At 42.4% G+C, this 27,006-nt stretch overlaps 1 protein-coding gene across 2 annotated transcripts in view; it reads left to right on the forward strand.

Moving 5' to 3' along the window:
• Window positions 1-26,569, forward strand: part of LOC139406908 (ras association domain-containing protein 8-like) — a 41,595-nt gene extending 15,026 nt beyond the window's left edge. The window contains exons 2-7 of one of the 2 annotated variants that reach the window (XM_071150062.1): window positions 822-1,049; window positions 8,644-9,461; window positions 14,098-14,295; window positions 17,204-17,354; window positions 22,421-23,253; window positions 24,793-26,569. In XM_071150062.1, coding sequence (XP_071006163.1) covers window positions 947-1,049; window positions 8,644-9,461; window positions 14,098-14,295; window positions 17,204-17,354; window positions 22,421-22,542 — 1,392 coding nt within the window. In that variant the 5' untranslated portion in view covers window positions 822-946 and the 3' untranslated portion in view covers window positions 22,543-23,253; window positions 24,793-26,569. Of the gene's footprint in view, window positions 1-821; window positions 1,050-8,643; window positions 9,462-14,097; window positions 14,296-17,203; window positions 17,355-22,420; window positions 23,254-24,792 lie in introns of those variants that run through there. The other variant, XM_071150071.1, reaches the window with a different exon arrangement.
• The last annotated feature ends 437 nt before the right edge of the window (window positions 26,570-27,006 follow it).

Here is a 27,006-nt window from a genome sequence, read left to right on the forward strand (position 1 = left end):
CATATAGTAAACAACACACAGAGCATTATACAGAAAACAAACCAAAAAGAGTTTCTCATCAAATGTTCGTCCTCATATCAAGCCAGACAAACATACAAAGTTGCCACATCTGCAGCAAAATACGAGACCCTCGTCGCCAAGACATCAAAAGAAAGTCCTTGTTCCCCTCCTTCTCCCTCTCTCCCTCCCTCTGTTGCAGTCTCTCATCCTGCCCTCCCCTCTCCATTTCATATTTCACTCACTTTTCCTGCTCTCCCTCTCTCCTTTTCACTGACGCCATCTTCCGGCTTTTTCCTCACCGTTGTTTCCTCCTTCATCTCTGTACAATAGCAGGAACTTGGCTCAGACCATCAGTACTGGCAGGCTCTTTCTGTCCAACCCCCCTAAAGACATGCATCTATTCACAGAGCTCGGATGAAAACAACAATTTCATGTCCAGCTGGTCCTACTATGCCTGGCTGGACGGTTCTACCATTCCCCAACTATTTGAGCCGTCCTCCTTTTCCACAACAGCCGCTAAAAATAGTGGCACATATTTTCAGGCAGATATTGTTTTCAGGCCATGATGAATCTCCCATTGCTACTACCTGTCTCGTCACAGACTACACTGACAACAACTTCTACCTCTAGCGAACTAATAGGTTTACACAATTTAAAAGATCCATCCCAGTGGGGTGAAAACTGCTTGAAATTGCATAATTTGGTCCAGTTTTGACCAGTTTTGTGCAGTTCTGGGAAAAGTGTTTAACTACGTTATCCTCTTAAATGTGCTGCTTCCTGATCAGGTCCTTCCTGGTTTGTTCTGTGCTCTTCCTCCTCAGTGAGTTGGTGGCCAGAGGTGCTGCAGCTGGAGCCACCCTGCACTGCTGGAGCTTCCAGGAATGACGGGGCCAACCCATCGCAGCCGGCCCCCTCGCAGCACCTGACCTGACTCACCTGACCCATCATGGAGCTCAAGGTCTGGGTCGATGGGGTCCAGAGGGTTGTTTGTGGGGTCACAGAGGCAACCACCTGCCAGGAAGTGGTCATCGCTCTTGCTCAAGCCATAGGTGAGTGACATCTGAACTATGACTCTTAAAGACATATTCCAGAGGATTGAAAACGACCTCGTTATTTTTTTAAACCTCCCATTTTGGGACTTGACGTGTCATTGTACGGCTCATACATGCATAATAAATGATCTACAGTCCTCTGCCAGTGGAAAGGGGCACAGAATCCTTACATTCTAACCTGCCACCATTTAGTGCATCAGATCTACATGCTCGTTCCTGTCATGTAGAGAATGTGTGCTCTGAAGCAAGTGGGATTAGTGGCTGCATGCAATTACTATTAGTTATTTTGCTAACAGCGACAATACACTGAATAAATCGATCAAATTCATACATCAGAAGTTAGAAAGCATCCAAAAGTAGAAGTTAGATCTTTTCGACCTCGGTAGTAGTTGCATTTCTCTCTTTCAATACATTTCTGCAAACCAGAAAAAGTTGTGAGCTAAAATGTTTATTTTAGCCACACAATTTTTATTTATTTTTTATTTTTTTATTTCACCTTTATTTAACCAAGTAGGCATGTTTGGGGGTGACCAGAGAGATATACCTGCTGGAGTGCGTGCTACAGGTGGGTGCTGCTATGGTGACCAGCGAGCTGAGATAAGGGGGGACTTTACCTAGCAGGGTCTTGTAGATGACCTGGAGCCAGTGGGTTTGGCGACGAGTATGAATCGAGGGCCAGCCAACGAGAGCATACAGGCAGTGGTGGGTAGTATATGGGGCTTTGCTGACAAAACGGATGGCTCTGTGATAGACTGCATCCAATTTATTGAGTAGGGTATTGGAGGCTATTTTGTAAATAACATCGCCAAAGTCGAGGATCGGTAGGATGGTCAGTTTTACAAGGTTCAATTTGGCAGCATGAGTGAAGGATGCTTTGTAGCGAAATAGGAAGCCAATTCTAGATTTAACTTTGGATTGGAGATGTTTGAGGTGAGTCTGGAAGGAGAGTTTACAGTCTAACCAGACACCTAGGTATTTGTAGTTGTCCACATATTCTAAGTCAGAACCGTCCAGAGTAGTGATTTCGGACGGGCGGGTAGGTGCAGGCAGCGATCGGTTGAAGAGCATGCATTTAGTTTTACTTGTATTTAAGAGCAGTTGGAGGCCCCAGAAGGAGAGTTGTGTGGCATTGAAGCTTGTCTGGAGGGTTGTTAACACAGTGTCCAAAGAAGGGCCAGAAGTATACAGAATGGTGTCGTCTGCGTAGAGGTGGATCAAAGACTCACCAGCAGTAAGAGCGAACTCATTGATGTATACAGAGAAGAGAGTCGGCCCAAGAATTGAACCCTGTGGCACCTCCATAGAGACTTCCAGAGGCCAGGACAACAGGCCCTCCGATTTGACACACTGAACTCTATCAGAGAAGTAGTTGGTGAACCAGGCGAGGCAATCATTTGAGAAACCAAGGCTATCGAGTCTGCCGATGAGGATGTGGTGATTGACAGAGTCGAAAGCCTTGGCCAGGTCAATGAATACGGCTGCACAGGATTGTTTCTTATCGATGGCGGTTAAGATATCGTTTAGGACCTTGAGTGTGGCTGAGGTGCACCCATGACCAGCTCTGAAACCAGATTGCATAACGGAGAAGGTGCGGTGGGATTTGAAATGGTTGGTAATCTGTTTGTTGATTTGGCTTTCGAAGACCTTAGAAAGGAAGGGTAGGATAGATATAGGTTTGTAGCAGTTTGGGTCAAGAGTGTCCCCCCCTTTGAAGAGGGGGATGACTGCAGCTGCTTTCCAATCTTTGGGAATCTCAGACGACACGAAAGAGAGGTTGAACAGGCTAATAATAGGGGTTGCAACAATTTTGGCAGATCATTTTAGAAAGAAAGGGTCCAGATTGTCTAGCCCGGCTGATTTGTAGGGGTCCAGATTTTGCAGCTCTTTCAGAACATCAGCTGACTGGATTTGGGAAAAGGAAAAATGGGGAATGCTTGCGCGAGTTGCTGTGGAGGGTGCAGTGCTGTTGACCGGGGTAGGGGTAGCCAGGTGGAAAGCATGGCCAGCCGTAGAAAAATGCTTATTGAAATTCTCAATTATAGTGGATGTATCGTTGGTGACAGAGTTTCCTATCCTCAGTGTAGTGGGCAGCTGGGAGGAGGTGTTCTTATTCTCCATGGACTTTATAGTGTCCCAGAACTTTTTTGAGTTTGTGTTGCAGGAAGCAAATTTCTGCTTGAAAAAGCTAGCCTTAGCTTTTCTAACTGTCTGTGTATATTGGTTTCTAGCTTCCCTGAAAAGTTGCATATCACAGGGGCTGTTCGATGCTAATGCAGAAGGTGTATTTAGAGTAGATGTCGACCGATTATGATTTTTCAATACCGATACCGATTATTGGAGGACCCAAAAAGCCGATACCGATTAATCGGACGAATTTTTTTGCATATGTTTTATTTGTAATAATAACAGTTACAACAATACTGAATGAACACTTATTTTAACCTAATATAATACATCAATAAAATCAATTTAGCCTCCAGTAAATAAAGAAACATGTTCAATTTGGTTTAAATAATGCAAAAACAAAGTGTTGGAGAAGAAAGTAAAAGTGCAATATGTGCTATGTAAGAAAGCTAACGTTTCAGTTCCTTGCTCAGAACATGAGAACATATGAAAGCTGGTGGTTCCTTTTAACATGAGTCTTCAATATTCCCAGGTAAGAAGTTTTAGGCTGTAGTTATTATAGGAATTATAGGACTATTTCCCTCTATACCATTTGTATTTCATTAACCTTTGACTATTGGATGTTCTTATAGGCACTTTAGTATTGCCAGTGTAACAGTATAGTTTCCGTCCCTCTCCTCGCTCCTCCCTGGGCTCGAACCAGCAACACAACAACAACAGCCACCATCGAAGCTGCGTTACCCATGCAGAGCAAGGGAACAACTACTAGAAGGCTCAGAGCGAGTGACATTTGAAACGTTATTAGCGCGAGCTAACTAGCTAGCCATTTCACTTCGGTTACACCAGCCTCATCTCGGGAGTTGATAGGCTTGAAATCATAAACAGCGCAATGCTTGACGCACAACGAAGAGCTACTGGCAAAACGCATGAAAGTGCTGTTTGAATGAATGTTTACGCGCCTGCTTCTGCCTACCACCGCTCAGTCAGATACTTAGATACTTGTATGCTCAGTCAGATTATATGCAACGCAGGACACGCTAGATAATATCTAGTAATATCATTAACCATGTGTAGTTAACTAGTGATTATGATTGATTGTTTTTTATAAGATAAGTTTAATGATAGCTAGCAACTTACCTTGGCTTACTGCATTCGCGTAACAGGCAGTCTCCTTGTGGAGGGCAACGAGAGAGAGGCAGGTCGTTATTGCGTTGGACAAGTTAACTGTAAGGTTGATTGGATCCCCCGAGCTGACAATGTGAAAATCTGTCTTTCTGCTCCTGAACGAGGCAGTTAATCCACTGTTCCTAGGCCGTCATTGAAAATAAGAATGTGTTCTTAACTGACTTGCCTAGTTAAATAAAGGTATAAAAAATATATATATAAAAAACAAAATTCGGCAAATCGGCGCCCAAAAATACCGATTTCCGATTGTTATGAAAACTTGAAATCGGCCATTCCGATTAATCGGTCAACCTTTAATTTAGAGGGCAAGTTGGTTAGGATGATATCTATGAGGGTGCCCGTGTTACATCTTTGGGGTGGTACCTGGTAGGTTCATTGATAATTTGTGTGAGATTGAGGGCATCCAGTTTAGATTGTAGGATGGCTGGGGTGTTAGGCATGTTCCAGTTTAGGTCACCTAGCAGCACGAGCTCTGAAGATAATTGTCAAGCTGATCAGCAGGTACGTGCACAGATAGAGAGAATGAGTGCCCTTTCAGATTGGTGGTGTTTTTTTATTATGGCATTTTTAATTCACTTTTAATCTATGTTCTCTTGTTTAAATTAAAACCTCATCAAACTAGTTTTGAATCCCACTCCTCTTCCCCCACTCGAAGGCACACTGATTGCACTTGTCCTGAGGGCAGTGGCTACCGGCCAGGGCAATAAATTAAGGGCGTCCCGGGACGATAAAGCATGTCTGGGATGGTTTAAAACAGACTCTGGAGCAGTTCTGGGATGATAGATCCTAAATCATTGTACATCATTTCATTTTTTTAAAGCAATGAGGCTGATGCACCAGATCAGAAGGCTTACCTTAAAATGTTGATAAACTATTATTTCTTCACATTATAAGAGCAGCAATGTGCACACGGCAGTAGGCTAACACGGAACCCAAACCGGCTGCGCGCGTGGGCCATCATGCATAAATGTATTTTGTCCCCCCCACATCAAACGCGATCACAACACGCAGGTTAAAATATGAAAACAAACTCTGAACCAATTACATTAATTTGGGGACAGGTCAAAAAGCATTAAACATTTATGGCAATTTAGCTAGCTAGCTTGCACTTGCTAGCTAATTTGTCCTTTTTAGATTGTCCTGGGATATAAACATTGAGTTGTTATTTTACCTGAAATGCACAAGGTCCTCTACTCAGACAATTAATCCGCACATAAAACGGTGAACCGAATCGTTTCTAGTCATCTCTCATCCTTCCAGGCTTTTTCTTCTCTGGACTTTATATTGCGATTGGCAACTTTCAGAAATTAGGTGCATTACCGCCACCGACCTCGTTCATCTTTCAGTCACCCACATGGGTATAACCAATGAGGAAATGGCACCTGTGTACCTGCTTCTATAAACCAATGAGGAGATGGAAGAGGCAGGACTTGCAGCGCGATCTGCGTCAGAAATAGAACTGACGCTGACTTCTATTTTAGCCCTTGGCAACGCAGACGCTAAAACGCAGACACAGTGTGGGTGCAATTATTGAATAATATAGATTTCTAAATGTATTTGTGTAACACTCGTGCATGCGATGCGAGCGGTGTAGTCAGCCTGTAAGCGCGAACATTCCAAAATGCAATTAGCAGGAACACATGTGACAGAGATGAAATATAGACATTTTTAATGATATTTTCTTGCGATAGACATTACGCATATCACCTCGGTTGAAATATATTTATTTACATTCATGTACAAAATAGATTTATTTATTTGGGACGGTTCATCTTCAATTTGGTATGTTTGAAATTGCACTTCGGGACAATTCTGGGACGGTGATGAAAAAAGTTAGTCTCAGGTCCTTCTACCGGTGCCAAAAGGTAAACCTTTTAAATTGCATGTGTCATCTCATGGGGAATGCTTCAATTCGACTGTTTGTTGGTTTGTTTGTAGGCCTATGAGGCAGTTGTAAGCAGCAGAAGAAACTCCAATCATAGGTAAAGACTAGTTAGATTGTTTCAACATAGCTAACTATCTAGCAAACTAACTAGCTGATTTACATAATCTACATCCGCTATGATCAGCTGATAGCCCACCCCTCTTTGCCTTCTCTTTGACCTGTAGGCTGTAAACTTGCAGGGATGAGTGTGATTTGACAGAAAATAAATGCTAAAAAATATATGTTGAAATGTGGCTACAGGCGCATTAGATAATTAGATATGAATGTAAGAATTTTAAGTCAACAGATATTTTTCTGTGTGTGTTTTTTGGGAGCAGGAGCCCTTTTTTAGGTCTGTGCACGGCCCTGCCGATCAGAAACACTGTGCTGACAACCTTTAGCTTCTAAATGGTGTCACTGGTGAATTTTGGAATATAGTGCACAATAGGCTATAAGGTTTTTACCAGGCGTCCGTCCATTCATTTGTCCCGTTCGCCAATCACAGCAGAACACACATATTGATGCACTCAAGAAATACATACTGAAAAAAACTTTCACCTACTTTTTAGACAATAAAATATTTGCCCTAACTTTCTGTTGCGTAAACCAACCATCCATCCAAATGAAATAATTCCACCTTTTGTCCTTATAAACATTTACATAGGTATTCCATGATATGGGGTAATAATACAACACTGCAGTTGAACTGCCAGTGATCATCATTCATCACGTATGCAAATATAATATAATCCATACACAACTTTCAAGGAGTAGGACATTTGATGCAACTTTTCTATTGTATGAAATTACGTTTTCACATTTGCTTGCTCATTTTCCATACTAGTCTGATGAAACAATCCACGCAACTACTGGAATTTGGGAACTGGCCTGCAACAACCAAACGTGATGGACAAGGTTGATTGGCAGGTGGAATGATGTCCAATGAGGTTGCATGGTTAAAGTGGAAGGCGGGATCAGGTCGGTCCAGTATAATCCAATGAGGTTGTGGGATGTACACCACAGAGTTTTTTTTTACTGTCTTCGGGCACATGCTACAGAGGCTCGAGAAAAATTATGTGACGTTGTACAGACCTGCTTTGGTTTGTGAGCTCTAATTTCAAAACTACTGGCTGAAATTATTCAAAACATCTGGAAAATCCCTTTAACAAAGGCTTTAGGATGTTTGTTTTATGTATGTTGGCTACTAATATTTCAAATATTAGCATTTATAAATGTAGGCCTATACGTTGTTTTCTGCAAGTGCATTCCCCTTCGTTATGGATGATGTTGAATAATAGAAGGATAGTATAATGTACCTCTAACCTAACCTACAGTGTTTACCTGTGAGACGTTGGTAAGGTAGGCTACTGTCTGTCACCAAGCCATAGTTGATTGACTGCATACCAATATGGCCCAGTGTTACATAGTAGTACTCAAGTATAGTGACAGTGAAGAGGATATACTGATTCTCTGTTGTAATGTATTGCGCCGCTTGTATAAGAAATAGTGGTTAATTAAACTCCAATTTGAATCAGGAGCTGTCTTACAATTCGGCTTACTGCTGAAAACTAATATTTGTTCCTCTCCTCCAGCCTACACCTCAATCTGGTGCTGTAGTGAGAGATAGAGAGGGTCTTAGTCAGAAACCCCCTCCATCATCCCTCCATCCCCCTCTCTCTCAGTGAAAGGAGAGGAATGGAGCAGACTGTATTGACATCACTTCCCATTAAGCGTGGGGCAGGCGAGAGGAGGGAAAGTCTGAGTCATCTCTCCATCTCTCGCAGGCAGGGGGAAGCAAAAGCACTGACGAAGCCCCCTCTCCTCCCTCCTGCTACTTTCCATAAAGAAATTCCTATATACAGTACAAATGTCTAATGACAAGATTAATGTTAGGTTTTTGGGGTTTATCTCTAGTTGGGACCAGCACTGGAAAGAGACTGTGTACATCAAGGGGTTTGCCTCAGTCTCTTTGACCTTGTTTCTTGTGTGAAAATTGGAAATTGAAAAAAAGAATGTCCCACTAAAATAAAATTTCCACTAAAGCAAATATCATATTACCTAAAAAAAACTAACAGGGTTATTAATCTCTGTTAATAGATAGATTATTAATTATTCAAGGCTCTTATACATTCGCTTTTCGCTTTTTAATAGCTGACGATGCACTGATACTTATCCTATTGATTCTCGTAAAATATGATTACAAAGAGAGCTATTATTCATATCAACTGATTTGTTAGTTAGTTTGTCAAAGTATATAGGCTGAGAAGACATACACATACAGAAAACTATGCGCAAAGCATACACTAAAACATACACAAAAGCTGACATAGCTGAACTTGTCCTATCTGTTTTTCCCAGGCCGAACTGGGCGCTATACACTGGTGGAGAAATGGCGGGACACAGAGCGCCACCTGGCCCCCCACGAGAGCCCAGTGGCATCCCTCAACACCTGGGGCCAGTATGCCGGTGACGTCCAGCTGATCCTGCACCGCACGGGCCCCTCCCTGACCGAACGGCCCCCCTCCGAGGGTCCCTTGCTCCGGGGTCCCGAACGCGGCCCACACCGGCAGAGCCTCCCCCCGCTCGCCAAGCTCCGCCATCCCAGTGAGCACGCCCTCCATCGCCGCGAGCCGCGCCGCAAGTCCCTCACCTTCACCGGCGGGCCCCGGGGCCTCCGGGACATCCTGAGTGGAGGCCGGGTGGGGGAGGGGAGGGAGTTTGAGGCCAAACGACGTCTCCTATTCCAGGGGAACGGTGGTAACCACAACCACCACCACCATGCAACAGCGGCAGCCACAGCGGTAGCCCCAGGAGGAGCAGTGTCCCCCAGCATGTGGGCCTGCCGCATGGAGGACCTGGTCAGACTGGTGGGGCTCCAGAGAGAGACTCTGGCCGTGCTAGAGAAGAGGCTGGAGGCCTACGAGGCTGAACTGCAGACCTGCGGGGGACGAAGGGGAGAGGAGGCTAGAGGAGCAGGGGGACTGATGGAGGAGATAGTGAGGCTGGAGAGACGACTGAGGAAGAATGAGGTGGAGATGGAGGAGGAGGAGTTCTGGGCCAGCGAGCTGCAGATTGAGCTGGAGAGTGAGAGGCAGCTGGAGGACAGGCTTGAGGAGCTGAGAGGGCGTCTTCAGTGTGCTCAGGTCGAGCTGGGGGACAGGATGGCTCTGGTACAGGTGGGTGGGACACACTTCGGATTTATGACCCATGGGCATTAATTAGATACGGTATGATCAAATGGCATGGACACTATTATAGGGCCCCTAAATGTTACGATTTCTGTTGTATATTGTGTAAGGGGCTATGTGCTCTCAAGGAAAATAATGCATGATGCGAAAGGTGTGTGCCACGACCAGGGCCAGTCCTTGGAGACCAAAAAATGCCACCCCGCAAAACTAGAATAGTCCCAGTGAGCATATTGACGTTTAAAAGACGTATTTTCCAGACGTTGAAATTGTTCGATTTAATTTCTGAATGAAAGGTGGAAATGTATTTTCCGTATGTTTAAAATACATATTTTCCAGGATGTTGAAAAGGCATCTTTTCCGGACTGTAAAAAAAACATGTATTTTCTGGACATGGATATCAGGTTCATTTTCTGTTCTGAATGAAAGTTGAAAATAAGTCATTTCTAGACGTCTATGTTTGGGCCAAATCAAAGCTGGTCCAGACCAGGCAAAATCTAAACCAAACGTAGACGTCTATGATTGGTCTGGACCGGACTAAAAACCAAAGTCCGTGCCGGTTTGGAACTGCACCAAAAAAAAAGATGTCCAAAAGGCATCAGTCCGTGCTTACTGAGGTGTAGCCTACAGTGTTGCCTGAAATTTAATTTTAGGTATGCCCATCTATCTACAGTGGGGCAAAAAAGTATTTAGTCAGCCACCAATTGTGCAAGTTCTCCCACTTAAAAAGATGAGAGAGGCCTGTAATTTTCATCATAGGTACACTTCAACTATGACAGACAAAAGGAGAAAATAAATCCAGAAAATCACATTGTAGGATTTTTTATGAATTTATTTGCAAATTATGGTGGAAAATAAGTATTTGGTCACCTACAAACAAGCAAGATTTCTGTCACTCACAGACCTGTAACTTCTTCTTTAAGAGGCTCCTCTGTCCTCCACTCGTTACCTGTATTAATGGCACCTGTTTGAACTTGTTATCAGTATAAAAGACACCTGTCCACAACCTCAAACAGTCACACTCCAAACTCCACTATGGCCAAGACCAAAGAGCTGTCAAAGGACACCAGAAACAAAATTGTAGACCTGCACCAGACTGAATCTGCAATAGGTAAGCAGCTTGGTTTGAAGAAATCAACTGTGGGAGCAATTATTAGGAAATGGAAGGCATACAAGACCACTGATAATCTCCCTCGATCTGGGGCTCCACGCAAGATCTCACCCTGTGGGGTCAAAATGATCACAGGTGAGCAAAAATCCCAGAACCACACGGGGGGGACCTAGTGAATGACCTGCAGAGAGCTAGGACCAAAGTAACAAAGCCTACCATCAGTAACACACTATGCCGCCAGGGACTCAAATCCTGCAGTGCCAGACTTGTCCCCCTGCTTAAGCCAGTACATGTCCAGGCCCATCTGAAGTTTGCTAGAGAGCATTTGGATGATCCAGAAGAAGATTGGGAGAATGTCATATGGTCAGATGAAACCAAAATAGAACTTTTTGGTAAAAACCCAACTCGTTGTGTTTCGTGGACAAAGAATGCTGAGTTGCATCCAAAGAACACCATACCTACTGTGAAGCATGGGGGTGGAAACATCATGCTTTGGGCTGTTCTTCTGCAAAGGGACCAGGACGACTGATCCGTGTAAAGGAAAGAATGAATGGGGCCATGTATTGTGAGATTTTGAGTGAAAACCTCCTTCCATCAGCAAGGGCATTGAAGATGAAACGTGGCTGGGTCTTTCAGCATGTCAATGATCCCAAACACACCGCCCGGGCAACGAAGGAGTGGCTTCGTAAGAAGCATTTCAAGGTCCTGGAGTGGCCTAGCCAATCTCCAGATCTCAACCCCATAGAAAATCTTTGGAGGGGGTTGAAAGTCCGTGTTGCCCAGCAACAGCCCCAAAACATCACTGCTCTAGAGGAGATCTGCATGGAGGAATGGGCCAAAATACCAGCAACAGTGTGTGAAAACCTTGTGAAGACTTACAGAAAACGTTTGACCTCTGTCGTTGCCAACAAAGGGTATATAACAAAGTATTGAGATAAACTTTTGTTATTGACCAAATACTTATTTTCCACCATAATTTGCAAATAAATTCATTTAGGATTTTTTTCTTATTTTGTCTGTCATAGTTGAAGTGTACCTATGATGAAAATTACAGGCCTCTCTCATCTTTTAAGTGAGAGAACTTGCACAATTGGTGGCTGACTAAATACTTTTTTGCCCCACTGTATGTGGGAAGCCTACCGGTTGTAAAACACCAAACGTTCGGACAGGACCATAACAAGACGTCCAAAAGACGTCGGTTCGTGATTACTGGGGCGTAGCCTAATATGTCGGACCGCAATAGAATGTTATGAATGTCCATCAATGTGGTAGGCCCACCGTTTGTAAAACAGGCATTGGCTTTATTAGTCCTGATTCCTGTGACTAATCAATTTGGCTATTTAAGCTCTGAATATCAGATACCCAGTTATCGCTAGTCTATTTGCAATGTATTTACACGGCAGGAAATGCAGTATTTTCTGCACATTTTCTGGAAAAAAGTATTTTCTTTTTCACTATGATAAGATTATCAAAAATTGACGGACACAAACTTGAAACCACTGATCATGAAAATGTGGTGGAACTCCTGGACTAAAGTTGTGATTGTCCATTAGATATTATGCATTTTACGTTGACCTGTGCTGTTTTTAGGATATATAGTTTTGTTAACATGACAGCGTTTTTTTATTTTTTATTGAGCGCCATCTCATTATATCCATTTTATGTCCAGCCTGTAGGCTACAGAAAAGGCCACATTGCCTTTCTACCATATCCTATATCTGCTACTTCAATGTTGGTGGAGCGCTGCAGAGATGCATCTCTCCAACAGCACCATGGAGAGGCGCTGGGAATGGACAAGTAAAATCATTTCCCCCCCCCTGCCTTTGACAAAGTGGTCACTGCTTATCAAAGGGTGGCATCAGTGCTCACCTAAAAAACCCATATGCCACGGGTTGAAAGAAGTTGTCATTGTTTTTGGGCAGAATTGTGTGAGGTTTTATGTGTTGTTGGAGTTCCGTCTTTGTCAGTTTTGCTCAGAACATGCCGCCCTTGTCAATTTGCCGCCACCTAATCATGCCTACTGAGCGGGCCGGCCGTGACCACGAAGCATAGCGGAGTGGCACTAACCTTTTGCAGAGTACCATTATATTCCAGAGAACACATACAGCACCAAGTTGATTATCCCACTTACACCACGGCTATAATTTAACACATTACTGAGTTCATTTACCTGTAGAAATGTGTTCAACATCCACAAGTTGCTAGAAAGTTTACTGGATAGCCAAACAGATTTGCTAGCTAAGCAAACCATCAGTCCTCCTAAATATTAGCTAGCTATAAAAATCGAATTCAACAATGCCAATAATGTTCTCAATTCGACTATTGATAGCAGTTGGTTATTGTTGTGTTTTATATCGAAATAATGCACACTCTAGAATGCTCTTCAAGGAAATCAGACATTAGTATTTAACAATTCCGGCATAGTATAATTAAGCAATAAGGCACAAGAGTCAGTGATGTATCATGAATACAGTCACAGGTAAATGTTGTTTTTCGGCCTGACATATTTAAAATAACAAGGAATTACATATTTTCATTAAAATGTTATGTTGATAAGTCAATTCATACAATTTTATTCTTCCACCATCTGGTTATCTGGTTGTTTGTTGCTACAGACCAAAATAAGTTACTAGCTATGCAAAATAACTGGTTGTCTGTTCTAAACAAAATGGTTGCTATGCCTGCTCGATAGCTAACATTCTGGTCACATGCTAGCTAGCTAGCTAGCCAACTTTCAGCTTATTTTCTATTGATGCGTGATTTCAACTGGCTCAGAAAAAGTTGTCTCGTTTCGTCTGTGCACCATTCACTCTATTTATTATACTACAGAGAAGGAAATTAAGAAGTGAAACATTGTTTCCGAGGTCAAACAGACAGCGAAGCTTATATTAACGCCCGCTGTACCAAACTAAATGCTAGGCTGGAAGCAAGGGGAAATAATGTGCAAGTTGGGATAAATAAATAAAGAGATGACTCAGACATGATATTCTTATGGAGACGCAGTGATTCAGATGGAACTTAGGTGTGTCTCTGTGACAGCCAATACAGCACGGCTTGGAACGCTGTTCATCCAATCAGTTTTATAAATTGTTATACTCACATAACATTAAAAGTGTGCAGGCACCTTGCAGCATCATTTGAAAGACAGATAATGCATATCCTCTCTCTGAATTTCTTGCTGTGCTTTTCTATGCACTTCCATCTAAATCAAGGTATCCCTTACTCGGTCCTGGGGCCCCCCCCAGGTTTAGTTTTTTTCCCTAGCACTATACAGTTGATGCAAATAATCAAAGGTTGATGATGAGTTGGTTATTTGAGTCAGCTGTGTAGTGCTAGGGCAACAAAAAAACAAAATGTACACCCAAGGGGGGCCCCAGGACCATGTTTGGGAAACCCTGGTCTATATAACAGACTACCAGCAAAACTGATGATGTAGCTAGGGTGCTGGGAAGCATATGTTCCCCTAACCATCTCCTACTCCTATTGGTCTAAAACTCAAACCTGTCTGTGTGTCAGGGTGTAGAGGCTGGTCTGGAGGAGGAGCGTCTGCAGAGGGAGAGACAAGAGACACAAAGGGTGAGCGAGGTGGAGGCCAAGGCGCAGGTACTCAGAGCCCGCACGGAGCTCAAGGCCCAGGACAGACAGTCTGTCCAGCTGGAGAGCAGCTGCAGAGCCGTGGACAGATCCCTCGGCCTGAGTGGCAAGAGACTGCAGGTCAGACACATGTATTAAAATACACACACACGATGATGCATGAGCATACACATGACAAAATGCATGTAGAAACACATATAGTGCTTCTACATATACAGTATACAGTACCTACCAGAAGCATACCAGAAGCAAAGCCATTGCAGGGCAATCAAAGCCTGGGATTTGTTTTAAATCAACTTAACTGCAAAGTTTATTTAAATCAAATTATGATTTAAAAAAAAAAATAATCGTCAAGAGCAGCTGCCAAAAAATAACTTGATTCAGCAAGCATAACCCTGGCCTACCAAGGCAGGGATAAAAACATGAAATCATAGCAGGTACGAATACAGTAGCTCACTTAGAATCAAACACATATAAGCCTGGCTTACCAAGACAGGCATGAAAACATTAGGCTGTCATAAATAAACAGTATTCAGGCTTACCTTGTTTCACGTTTTACAGCAGAAGATATAGACGTTCCCTTTCAAAGGCATGCAGTAAGCATGCAAGATCTGATTCATGTTTTGATATGTCATGTAGTGGAGAAGAGTCTCTCAACACTACATGAAGTCATAGGAAAGGTGATAATGGCCCTTACAGGAACTTAGTAGTACTACTTATTTATCTGAGAGTGAGGTAAATACATAGCGTTTAGCAAAAAAATAATATTATTTGTCTCTCTGAAATGAAACCATCAAGTGATACATTTAAAAATAAAAGACATATGTCATTGAACATCCCAATGCCATGATTAGATAGTGAAAAAACATCAATTATTTTTCATACATTTTAAACAATAAGCTAATTTACCAACATTTCTGAAAATGGATATATAGAGTTTTGGAAATAAACTCTTGAAATAGGCTACCATTTATCCATCACTCATTCAATAGCCAAGCATGCTCAAAAGTAAATAGACCGGTAGCCTATTTAAATTATTTTACAGTATGGTTAGGTACAGTATTGCTGTGCGATAGGAGCTCAACATCATAACCTAATCTCAGAGCCTATCCCAGGGCAGGAGATAAAATATTTGGGTTGTAGCATTTACTTTAAATTGTTCGAATAGACAATGTTAAGGGTGTGTACTGGAGGCGAAGTCAGGTGCAGGAGAGCAGAGTGTAGTTAACAGACGCACTTTTTATTCCGGTCCAAACGAAAGCACATAAGACATAAAACGTTCCCAAAACATGGAACATAAACAAAAGTTTGGTGCGTAACAATACCCACCAGGTGTGTAAGGAACAAGACAAAACAAATGGAAATAGGAAAAATGGGAGCGGCGATGGCTAGAAAGCCGCTGACGTCGATCGCCGCCCGAACAAGGAGAAGAGCCGACTTGTTCGAATGTATGACCAATGTTTGGCACTTGCTATAGGCAGCATGCATTTTTTTTTATAGCTAGGTTTATATTCTACTTTTTTTTTTTTATCCTCATAAAAACATTGTCCCACCAGAGATGTATTTCCTTTAAATGTACTTGTTGCGGATAAAAGTCTGTGCGTGATGAGCTAGTGCATATAAAAAAAACTTTTGCAGTTAAATTTCCATGAACCGAATAAAAAAATACAAGTTAAATGGGTTTCAACTCTACTGATGGTTTTGTCACAAAAAATGTGTGTTATATATCAAATGTGTCCACACTGGTATTGGATAATGCGCCTTAGCCAACAGCTTGCGTATACAGTGCTGGTATAGCCTACATGACTAGATTATTATGGACAAAATACTATTTTTATTTGTCAAATGACAACCAAACATTGATTATCATGTCACCAGATTAAGACCATAGATATTTATTGGAAAGGAGCATCAAGTTCATCAGCTTTCACTTTCACCACCCTGTGAAGTTCATCATCATTTATTTCATCTGTAGTCTAACAAACTGCATGCTTTCCCGAGTCATAGGGGGAGGACCACACAGACTTGTCATTGCGTGACTCCAAGTTTACTCCGATATGATAGTTATTATATCAATATTTGCGCATAAAGCATTTCCATCGCCATTTCTCACAAAATACATTTTACAGACACAAACAGATCCCAGCTTGTCTAGCGTATTTTGTTTTGTCTACATTTGGAAAGTTTACCGACAAATTTGCTGTTTCCTCAGGCCTGTCATTACATTTTTTAATCTCACATTAAAACGTTGGATGGAAACCTGGTTAGTGAGATTGAAACATTCTGCCCACACCTACTGTAAATAAAAATGGAAGCAAATTTGCCATTTCTTTTAGAAACGGTCATGGCCCAGTTACATCAAATTTGTACATTTAAGTAATTTAGCAGACACTCTTATCCAGAGCGACTTATAGGTGCAATTAAGGTTAAGCACCTTTCTCAAGGGCACATCAACAGATTTTTCACCTAGTCAAGTGCTTTGCTCAAGGGCACGAACAGATTTTTTCAACTAGTCGGCTCAGGGATTCGACCTTACAGTTACTGGCCCAATGCCCTAAAAAGTTGGTTGCATTACATTTCAGTCATTTAGCAGACACTCTTATCCAGTAGTGAAAACGTAAACACTGGTCCCCCATGGGAATCAAACCCACAACCCTGGCATTGCAAGCACTATGCTCTACCAACTGAGCCACACAGGATCTCTAAACCATACAGCAAAATAGGGTGTTTTTGTTACTATGAAAGGTGAATGGAGGACGATTTCTAGGCAGGGTTGTAACGCTCCTTCACGAGCGCATAAATATAATACGTCTCTGATTTATCAATGAAAACATGCGTATATGTTGCATGCAAATCCTAGAGTCTCCACGTACGGCAGAATTTAGTGAGAGTTTTTGCATGTTTGGTAAATGAGGCCCCAGGAACAGAGGGCCAGTCAGTTTAGCTGCAGGCAGATTATACAGTAGAGTAAATACAGATGGCAAAAATATAGATTTATATTGTTGATCAATCTGTATCTCCCCTCCAGGACATGCAGCATGAGCTGGAGCAGCTGACCAAGGAGCTGAGACAGGTCAACCTGCAGCAGTTTATCCAGCAGACTGGCACCAAGGTCACCGTGCTGCCAGCCGAGCCCAGTGAGGAAGAGGAGGAGACTACCCACACCGGACAGGGCACAGGTAATTTACGTCAAATGAGCTAGATTCATAGATCCTCTGTGGGTTCATCCACTTATCCCCAATATCGTAATTACGGTCATGTCTCATCGCTGCAACGGGCTTGGGAAAGGCGAAGGTTGAGTCATGCGTCCTCCAAAACATGACCCGCCAAGCTTCTTAACACCCGCTCGCTTAACCTGGAAGCCAGCTGCACTAATGTGTCAGAGGAACCACTGTTCAACTGAGTCAGCCTACAGGCACGCGGCCTGCCACAAGCGGTCGCTAGAGCGCAATGAGCCAAGTAAAGCCCTACTGTCCAAACCCTCCCCTAACCCTGACGGCACTGGGCCAATTGTCCCTATGGGACTCCCGGTCACAGCTGGATATGACACAGCCTGGGATCGAACCCAAGGCTGTAGTGGCGCCGCAGCACTGCGATGCAGTGTCTTAGACCGCTGCGTCACCCGGGAGGCTTCTGTGATAACTTTTGTTCTGACTACTGCTCGTGGCCACATCATATTGCTGAGTATTGCTTATTCATTGAAAGGGCAAAATCATATATTATGTGATTAATTAAACATAATGCCTAACAAACTTGTCCACACTGAATAAAGAGGCATGATTGACAACTTCATGACACTGGCTGCATCTCTAAGCACTGTGCAGGAGGTGCATTCACGTGCCGTGTGACTTGTCGGGCGACATTTTCGTGCAGCACAAGAGCACAGATTTGTTCAAAAAATACTTTAAACAGTCAGATGTTGTCACGTTGCCGTCACGCCATCTTCTTTTCATGAAACACACCATTCTGCTCTTCCACTGCTCTGTTTGTCAGGTCACTCAATCAGTCCCACTTAGGCAGTTCTCTTTCACTGTGTGCCTGCTGAGATAGGATGACTCAGCTACGGAGAGGGAGGGAGGGGGGGGACCATGCAGTGTGTGCATTTGTTCCACCCCCTCAAGTGGCACTTATGGTTTCCATGCCAACGGCTGCCTAGATACGGCTGCTGGCATGCCTAGCATCACACACTCCGCCAGCTCAGCTCTCCCTCTCTCCCTCCATCATCATATCCCTCCATCATCATATCCCTCCATCACTATCTCCCTTCATCCTCCCTCCATCCCATGCTCAGCAGTTTCTGTGGTGATGGACTCAGTGGACTGTAGTCTTGCCTACCAAGAGGCTGGCCTGGCAGAGAGAACAGAGTTAGACAGAGAGCTAAGAACACTGTGAACACTGAGGCTTGTCAAAAGGATATGGGAGCATACACAAACAAGCTATTCTAATCACCAGGTGCTCTTGGAGAACCTTTGAATACCTTAGAAGTTCAGTCTCTTTATATCAATCTTGAATTTTAAGTGGGTTTTGGAAGTGTAGGATAGTGCCCAAGTGTTCCATGTTAAAGACTGTAAAAATATTTTTTTATGCACCAAACCAGACCCTGTTAAAATATCCTCTATATCAACTTACGTAACAGTACACCTTTAAATCCCACCTCACCCACCAAGTTTTTCCAGATCACTTTTCCAAATGTTTTTTTATAACTGCATGACCATGTGCTTACCATTACCTCATGTAAAGGGGTTGCTCTTGTATTTATATTAGACTTCATGCTAATGGTTTTCCATTATGTCAAGTAATGAGTTTAATGTTCATGTCCTTCTAATAACCTAGCAGGACATGTGTGTTCAATCAGCAAGAGCCCTCTGTTTGGCCATTAAGTTAACTGTTATGGCTGGCTTCCTGCACGGCTCAACGCTGACACCGTGTGGTCAGATCTAGTAACGCAAAGAGGAACATGCATTCAAATCTGAAAAGTGGATTTGAGGGTGTTCTTTTTTTAAGCAATTGTAGTAACTTATCCTCTCTCTCTTTCCCTCTCTCTTTCTGTCTCCTTCTCTCTGTCTCTCTCTCTATCTGTATCTCTGTCTCTCCCTCTATCTCTCTCTCGCACAGTTATCAAAAAAACATTTGGAAAAGTGATCTGGAAAAACTTGGTGGGTGAGGTGGGATTTAAAGGTGTACTGTTACGTAAGCTGATATAGAGGATATTTTTAGAAGGTCTGGTTTGGTGCATAAAACAAATATTTTTACAGTCTCTAACATGGAACACTTGGGCACTATCCTACATCTCCGAACTCTGTTTAAAATTCAAGTTTTATATAAAGAGACTGAACTTCTAACTTCTAAGGAAGCACCTGGTGACTAGAATAGTTTGTGTATGTTCCCATAGCCTTTTGACAAGCCTCAGTGTTCACAGTGTTCTTAGCTCTCTGTCTAACTCTGTTCTCTCTGCCAGACCAGCCTCTTGGTAGGCAAGACTACAGTCCACTGAGTCCATCACCACAGAAACTGCTGAGCATGGGATGGAGGGAGGATGAAGGGATATGATCCCACGGGGGACAAGTACGAACAAATATGATAAATGTATGCACTCACTACTGTAAGTCGCTCTGGATAAGAGTGTCTGCTAAAACACTTACATGTGAAATGTAAAACAAAATATGATGATGGAGGGAGAGAGGGAGGGAGAGCTGAGCTGGCGGAGTGTGTGATGCTGGGCATGCAGGCATCCGTATCTAGGTAGCCATTGGCATGGAAACCATAAGTGCCACTTGAGGGGGCGGAACAAATGCACACACTGCATGGTCTCCCTACCTCTCTCCCTCCCCCTTCTCTCTTTCCTTTCTCTATCTCTTTCTGTCTCTCTCTCAATTCAAAGGGGTTTTATTGGCATGGAAAACATATGTTTACATTGCCAAAGTAAGTGAAATAAACAATAACAAATTAATAGTTAACATTAAACACGCACAAGTTTCAAAAGAGAAAGACATTTGACATGTTATATTAATATTAACTACAACAGTGTTGTTACAATGTGCGAATAATTGAAGTACAAATGGCAGGGGACAATAAATAATAATATAAATACAGGTTTCATTTACTTGTGTTTCTGCTCCACTGGTTGTCCTTTTCTTATTGCAACAGGTCACAATTTTTTCCTGCGAGGATTACAAACTGTTGTATTTATGTATATTTATGGTGCGGCAGTTAGCCTAGAGGTTATGAGCGTTGGGCCAATAACTGAAAGGTTGCTTGTTCAAAGCCACAAACCCACTAGGTGAAACATCTGTCTATGTGCCCTGTAGGAAGGCACTTAATCCTATTTGCTCCTGTAGGTCGCTCTGGATAAGAGCATCTGCTAAATTTATACAATTGTTCATGTATCTCACCTAACAGAATCAGAAGCTTATCAATATTTGTTTTCAAATCCTTTTTGGGTCCCTGTAATCTGAGGGAAATACAGTGGGGCAAAAAAAGTATTTAGTCAGCCACCAATTGTGCAAGTTCTCCTACTTAAAAAGATGAGAGAGGCCTGTAATTTTCATCATAGGTACACTTCAACTATGACAGACAAAATAAGAAAAAAATTCCAGAAAATCACATTGTAGGATTTTTAAGGAATTTATTTGCAAATTATGGTGGAAAATAAGTATTTGGTCAATAACAAAAGTTTATCTCAATACTTTGTTATATACCCTTTGTTGGCAATGACAGAGGTCAAACGTTTTCTGTAAGTCTTCACAAGGTTTTCACACACTGTTGCTGGTATTTTGGCCCATTCCTCCATGCAGATCTCCTCTAGAGCAGTGATGTTTTGGGGCTGTTGCTGGGCTGGACTTTCAACTCCCTCCAAAGATTTTCTATGGGGTTGAGATCTGGAGATTGGCTAGGCCACTCCAGGACCTTGAAATGCTTCTTACGAAGCCACTCCTTCGTTGCCCGGGCGGTGTGTTTGGGATCATTGTCATGCTGAAAGACCCAGCCACGTTTCATCTTCAATGCCCTTGCTGATGGAAGGAGGTTTTCACTCAAAATCTCACAATACATGGCCCCATTCATTCTTTCCTTTACACGGATCAGTCGTCCTGGTCCCTTTGCAGAAGAACAGCCCCAAAGCATGATGTTTCCACCCCCATGCTTCACAGTAGGTATGGTGTTCTTTGGATGCAACTCAGCATTCTTTGTCCACCAAACACAAGGAGTTGGGTTTTTACCAAAAAGTTATATTTTGGTTTCATCTGATCATATGACATTCTCCCAATCTTCTTCTGGATCATCCAAATGCTCTCTAGCAAACTTCAGATGGGCCTGGACATGTACTGGCTTAAGCAGGGGGACACGTCTGGCACTGCAGGATTTGAGTCCCTGGCGGCGTAGTGTGTTACTGATGGTAGGCTTTGTTACTTTGGTCCCAGCTCTCTGCAGGTCATTCACTAGGTCCCCCCGTGTGGTTCTGGGATTTTTGCTCACCGTTCTTGTGATTATTTTGACCCCACGGGGTGAGATCTTGCGTGGAGCCCCAGATCGAGGGAGATTATCAGTGGTCTTGTATGTCTTCCATTTCCTAATAATTGCTCCCACAGTTGATTTCTTCAAACCAAGCTGCTTACCTATTGCAGATTCAGTCTTCCCAGCCTGGTGCAGGTCTACAATTTTGTTTCTGGTGTCCTTTGACAGCTCTTTGGTCTTGGTCATAGTGGAGTTTGGAGTGTGACTGTTTGAGGTTGTGGACAGGTGTCTTTTATACTGATAACAAGTTCAAACAGGTGCCATTAATACAGGTAACGAGTGGAGGACAGAGGAGCCTCTTAAAGAAGAAGTTACAGGTCTGTGAGAGCCAGAAATCTTGCTTGTTTGTAGGTGACCAAATACTTATTTTCCACCATAATTTGCAAATAAATTCATAAAAAATCCTACAGTGTGATTTTCTGGATTTTTTTTATTTTCTTCTCATTTTGTCTGTCATAGTTGAAGTGTACCTATGATGAAAATTACAGGCCTCTCTCATCTTTTTAAGTGGGAGAACTTGCACAATTGGTGGCTGACTAAATACTTTTTTGCCCCACTGTATGTGTATCTTATATCGTCGTACATTTGGCAGGAGGTTAGGAAGTGCAGCTCCGTTTCCGCCTCATTTTGTGGGCAGTGGACGCATAGCCTGTCTCCCCTTGAGAGCCAGGTCTGCCTGGCAGCCTCTCTCAATAACAAAGCTATGCTCACTCTCTCTCTCCCTTTCTCTCAGACTTGGTTCCTCTGTCTGGTTCCCTGAAGCGTCCCGTCTCCTTTCACCCGATGCCTGGTCACCTTCGGGTCCTGCACAGTCCGCTGACATCTGGCCTAAACCCAGAAGGGATCTACGTGTAAGAGAAAAGAGGGCACACTTGGGGTGGCTTTGTTCCTCTGCTAGATGGACACCTGAAAACACCCTAAAGGCAACCTGGTTCCACTAAGACCTGATCCCAGATCTGTGTGTGCTTTAGCCAACTCCTCAACACCCAGTCACTCCTAGTCAAATAAGTTGGCTAAATACAGATCTAGGACCAGTGCTAAAGGATTCCCTGTGATGTGACATCCAAGTACAGGTTACCTCAGTAGCACTCTCCAGTCCATTCTCTGTTCTGTTACCTACATATCATGGAGAACAGGAACACTTAAAGAGATCATATTGTTATAGGCCGTTGTGTACAAGCACTCCAAGTCTCCGACATGGGCCAACATATGACGATGATAGCTCCAATGATGAAGGAAAAACTATTGGTAACATATCTGACTGCAGGGCGCTTGAATGGACAGACAGAGATAGTTGAAATAGACAATATAGCAACAGACATGAGCACCCGTGTGTCATAGCCCGAATGGTTTTCTGTCTATTTAAACCTTGGAACTAAAAGTGATGCGTCATTATCATCATCAGCGTCATCGTAGTTTTCATCCCTTGAAGGTGTATGCAATTACTTTATTTTCATTTTAATAAATAAAGAAGTTTTTAAACGTTAATATTTTATCCATTATATCGACATACAGTAAAGAGGTTCGATACTATTTTTTATGAATGTTTGCATTTTGGAAAATATCGCTCCAAACTGAAAAACTTGCTGTTGAAATCTGTGAACTATACACTACCAGTCCAAAGTTTGGACACACCTACTCATTCAAGGGCCTTTCTTTATATTGACTATTTTCTACATTGTAAAATAATAGTGAAGCTATGAAATAACACACATGGAATCATGTAGTAACCAAAAAAGTGTTAAACAAATCAAAATACATTTTAAATTTGATATTCTTCAAAGTAGTCACCCTTTGCCTTGATGACAGCTTTGCACACTTGGCATTCTCTCAACCAGCTTCACCTGGAATGCTTTTCCAATAGTCTTGAAGGAGTTCCCACATATGCTGCACACTTGCTGGCTGCTTTTCCTTCACTCTGTGGTCCAACACATCCCAAACCATCTCAACTGGTTTGATGTTGGGTGATTGTGGAGGCCAGATCATCTGATGCAGAACTCCGTCACTCTTCTTCTTTGTAATATAGTCCTTACTCAGCCTGGAGGTGTGTTACGGTTCATTGTCCTGTTGAAAAACAAATTATAGTCCCACTAAGTGCAAACTAGATGGGATGGTGTATTGCTGCAGAATGCTGTGGTAGCCATGCTGGTCAGGTATGCCTTGAATTCTAAAGAAATCACCGGCAGTGTCACCAGCAAAGCACCAACACACCATCACACCTTCACGGTGGGAACTACACATGCAGAGATCATCAGTTCACCTACTCTGCATCTCACAAAGACACGGCGGTTGGAACCAGAAACCTCATATTAGACCAAAGGACAGATTTCCACCGGTCTAATGTCCTTTGCTCGTGTTTCTTGGTCCAGACAAGTCTATTCTTCTTATTGGTGTCCTTTAGTAGTGGTTTCTGCCATGAATGCCTGATTCACGCAGTCTCTTATGAACAGTTGATGTTGAGATGTGTCTGTAACTTGAACTCGGTGAAGCATTTATTTTGGTTTCAATTTCTGAGGCTGCTAACTCTAATGAATTTGTCCTCTGCAGCAGAGGTAACTCTGGCGGTCCGCATTAGAGACAGTTTCATCATAGCGCTTAGTGGTTTTTGCGACTGCACTTGAAGAAACTTTCAAAGTTCTTGAAGTTTTCCGGATTGACCTACCTTTATGTCTTAAAGTAATAATGGACTTTCGTTTCTCTTTGCTTATTTGAGCTGTTCTTGCCATAATATGGAATTGTTCTTTTACCAAATAGGGCTATCTTCTGTATACCATCCCTACTTTGTCACAATACAACTGATTGGCTCAAAGGCATTCAGAAGGAAAGAAATTCCACAAATGAGCTTTTAACAAGGCACTCTTGTTGTGTGAAATGCATTCCAGGTGACTACCTCATGCAGCTGGTTGAGAGAATGCCAAGAGTGTGCAAAGCTGTCATCAAGGCAAAGGGTGGCTACTTTGAAGAATCTGAAATCTAAAATATATTTTGATTTAACACCTTTTTGGTTATTACATGATTCCATATGTTTTCATAGTATTGATGTCTTCACTATTATTCTACAATGTAGAAAATAGTATAAATACAGAAAAACCCTTGAATGAGTAGGTGTGTCCAAACTTTTGACTGATACTGTAAATTTGAAGAGTTTGGTGATTCTGTGGTAAATAATTGTATTTTATCCAGTGTATTAATTGATGTATGGACTGCGTTGAGTCCTGGATGAGATGTCTATACAGTGGCCCTATGGGGCAAAGTAACTTTTAAAGGATGTCTGTTTCTGAAGCATTTATGCTCACATCAACCAACAGGCAGACTGTTTCTGCTCTGCTCTGTTCTGATTCTCATTATACACTATGCACAGTTATACAACCAATGGTTCAAGGCTTTGTTACTGAAGAAAGGGGTAGATGGTAGCCTATGAACTGTCCAAAAGTGCTGATATGTCACTTATTGTTACGATATGTGAAATGTCAACGGATATAATCACTTATTGAAATATTAGAATACTGTAGATAGTATGAAGTTCGGTCACCATTCACATTTATTTCCAATTGCTGAGGAAGAAGCAGAACTGTGTGTGTACACGTATGCAGTATTGTTAATGTAACAGTATCAAATGAACCGACGGCGTTAGTTTTCTCCTTTATCTTGTGTTGAAAATATGTATTACTTTGCCAAAATGTTTAATCTTATTCATCTGTAAAGAAATGGGACCAAAGATTAGAGGTCTTATTGCATGTGTTTGTTTTCCCAAGTAGCCATATCTGAATACTTATTCAAACTTAAGGGCTCCATTTCATCGACAGGGCTGAAGACCTGTGCTACAGGGCGATAGCAATTTATAAGCAATGTTCCTGTATTCGCGGGGATTGCCTTCATGGTAAACGCTGCGTATGTCGTCTCAATAGGAACTGACCTTTAGATTTCAATCATGCTACAGCGCAGGTCTTCAGCGCTACGGAGTAAATCGAGACCTAAGTAACACTAAAACAACTTCTGTTAGATCCTAAGAGGGAGTGGTTTGGCTCAATTGACAGATATGGAAAACTAGACCTGTCCCAGGGCCTGTATTCATAAAGTGTCTTAGAGTACAAGTGCTGATCTAAGATCGGTTTTTATCTTTTATAGCAAAATGAATATGATTATGTGGACAGAGGGGACCTGATCCTAGATCAGCACCCATACTCTGAGAAGCTTTGTGGATAATGACCCAGATCCGTTTTTCATGTCTTGCCAATTCCTTGGCGTGACAATGACCAGAGGAGTTGCCAAAGCAGCACAAACTGATCTGGAACCAGGCTAATGTAACACTATAGCACTGACTAAAACCTGATAAAACGAGTTGATCAAATGGACACATTTTAATGTGATGTATGCAACAGTTGCCCTCATTGTACTGAACACCTCTTATTGGTTTTGATAAACTAATGGTTCTGTGCTACTCAGCTTTTAATAAGTTCTTAACAAGTGCCTTATACTCATACTTATTTCTGCATATACTGTATACGACTAATGTCAATGTTCTAGGCTGGTCTCAGATGTGTTTGTAGTCTTGCCAATTCCTATACTCATTGTTACGCCAGTGACCAATAGGAGTTGGCAATACAGCACAAACACATCTGGGACCAGGCTAGCTCTGTTCATTGTGCGGGTAAGATGTTTATTGGAAAAATAGGTAGTTAAGAAACCACTTGTATGTTTCCATAGGTTGTTTCGGTCAGTGTTTAACATGTGTGTCCTGTGCTCTCCCATGTTAAGAAATCAACTGTACATACATGTTTTATTTTTCTGCCTTAATTCACAGCAAATTGTTCAGAGATGTATGGCTACTGGCTGCTGATATGACATGGATTGCATTATTATAATAAAACAATGTGACAAACTTTTTGTCAGCTTTTATGTTGTCCATGAGTTTGATATTCTATAAAATGCTAATTGAAAGAGGCACAGGACATAGGAAGAGTACACCGGAGAAACATGTGTCCTTTTAACACTACCATGCCGACCCGGACCAAACTGCTGGCTCAGATATTTTCTTTTCACATTGTCCTTTCCAGTACAGTGTGAACAACTGAGGTGGGTGTGTAACTAGGCCAGCTCTGGTTTGGCTTGCCTCGGTTCGGCTCAAGTAGTGTGAAAAGCCCTATGGTGAAAGAAGTGGGAGTTACTTGATGATGGAGATGGAAAACGTGTTGTCTGTATATCCACTAGATGGTGCTGTCCGTCCAATAATCACAAAGCCATAGACAACTGGATGGCTCTGGTGGTTCTCGTTGACCGTGGGAAATCATTGCATAATAATAACCAAGTGGATTATTT

The sequence above is a fragment of the Oncorhynchus clarkii genome, chromosome 1 (assembly GCF_045791955.1).
Source record: "Oncorhynchus clarkii lewisi isolate Uvic-CL-2024 chromosome 1, UVic_Ocla_1.0, whole genome shotgun sequence".
Lineage (NCBI taxonomy): Eukaryota > Metazoa > Chordata > Actinopteri > Salmoniformes > Salmonidae > Oncorhynchus > Oncorhynchus clarkii.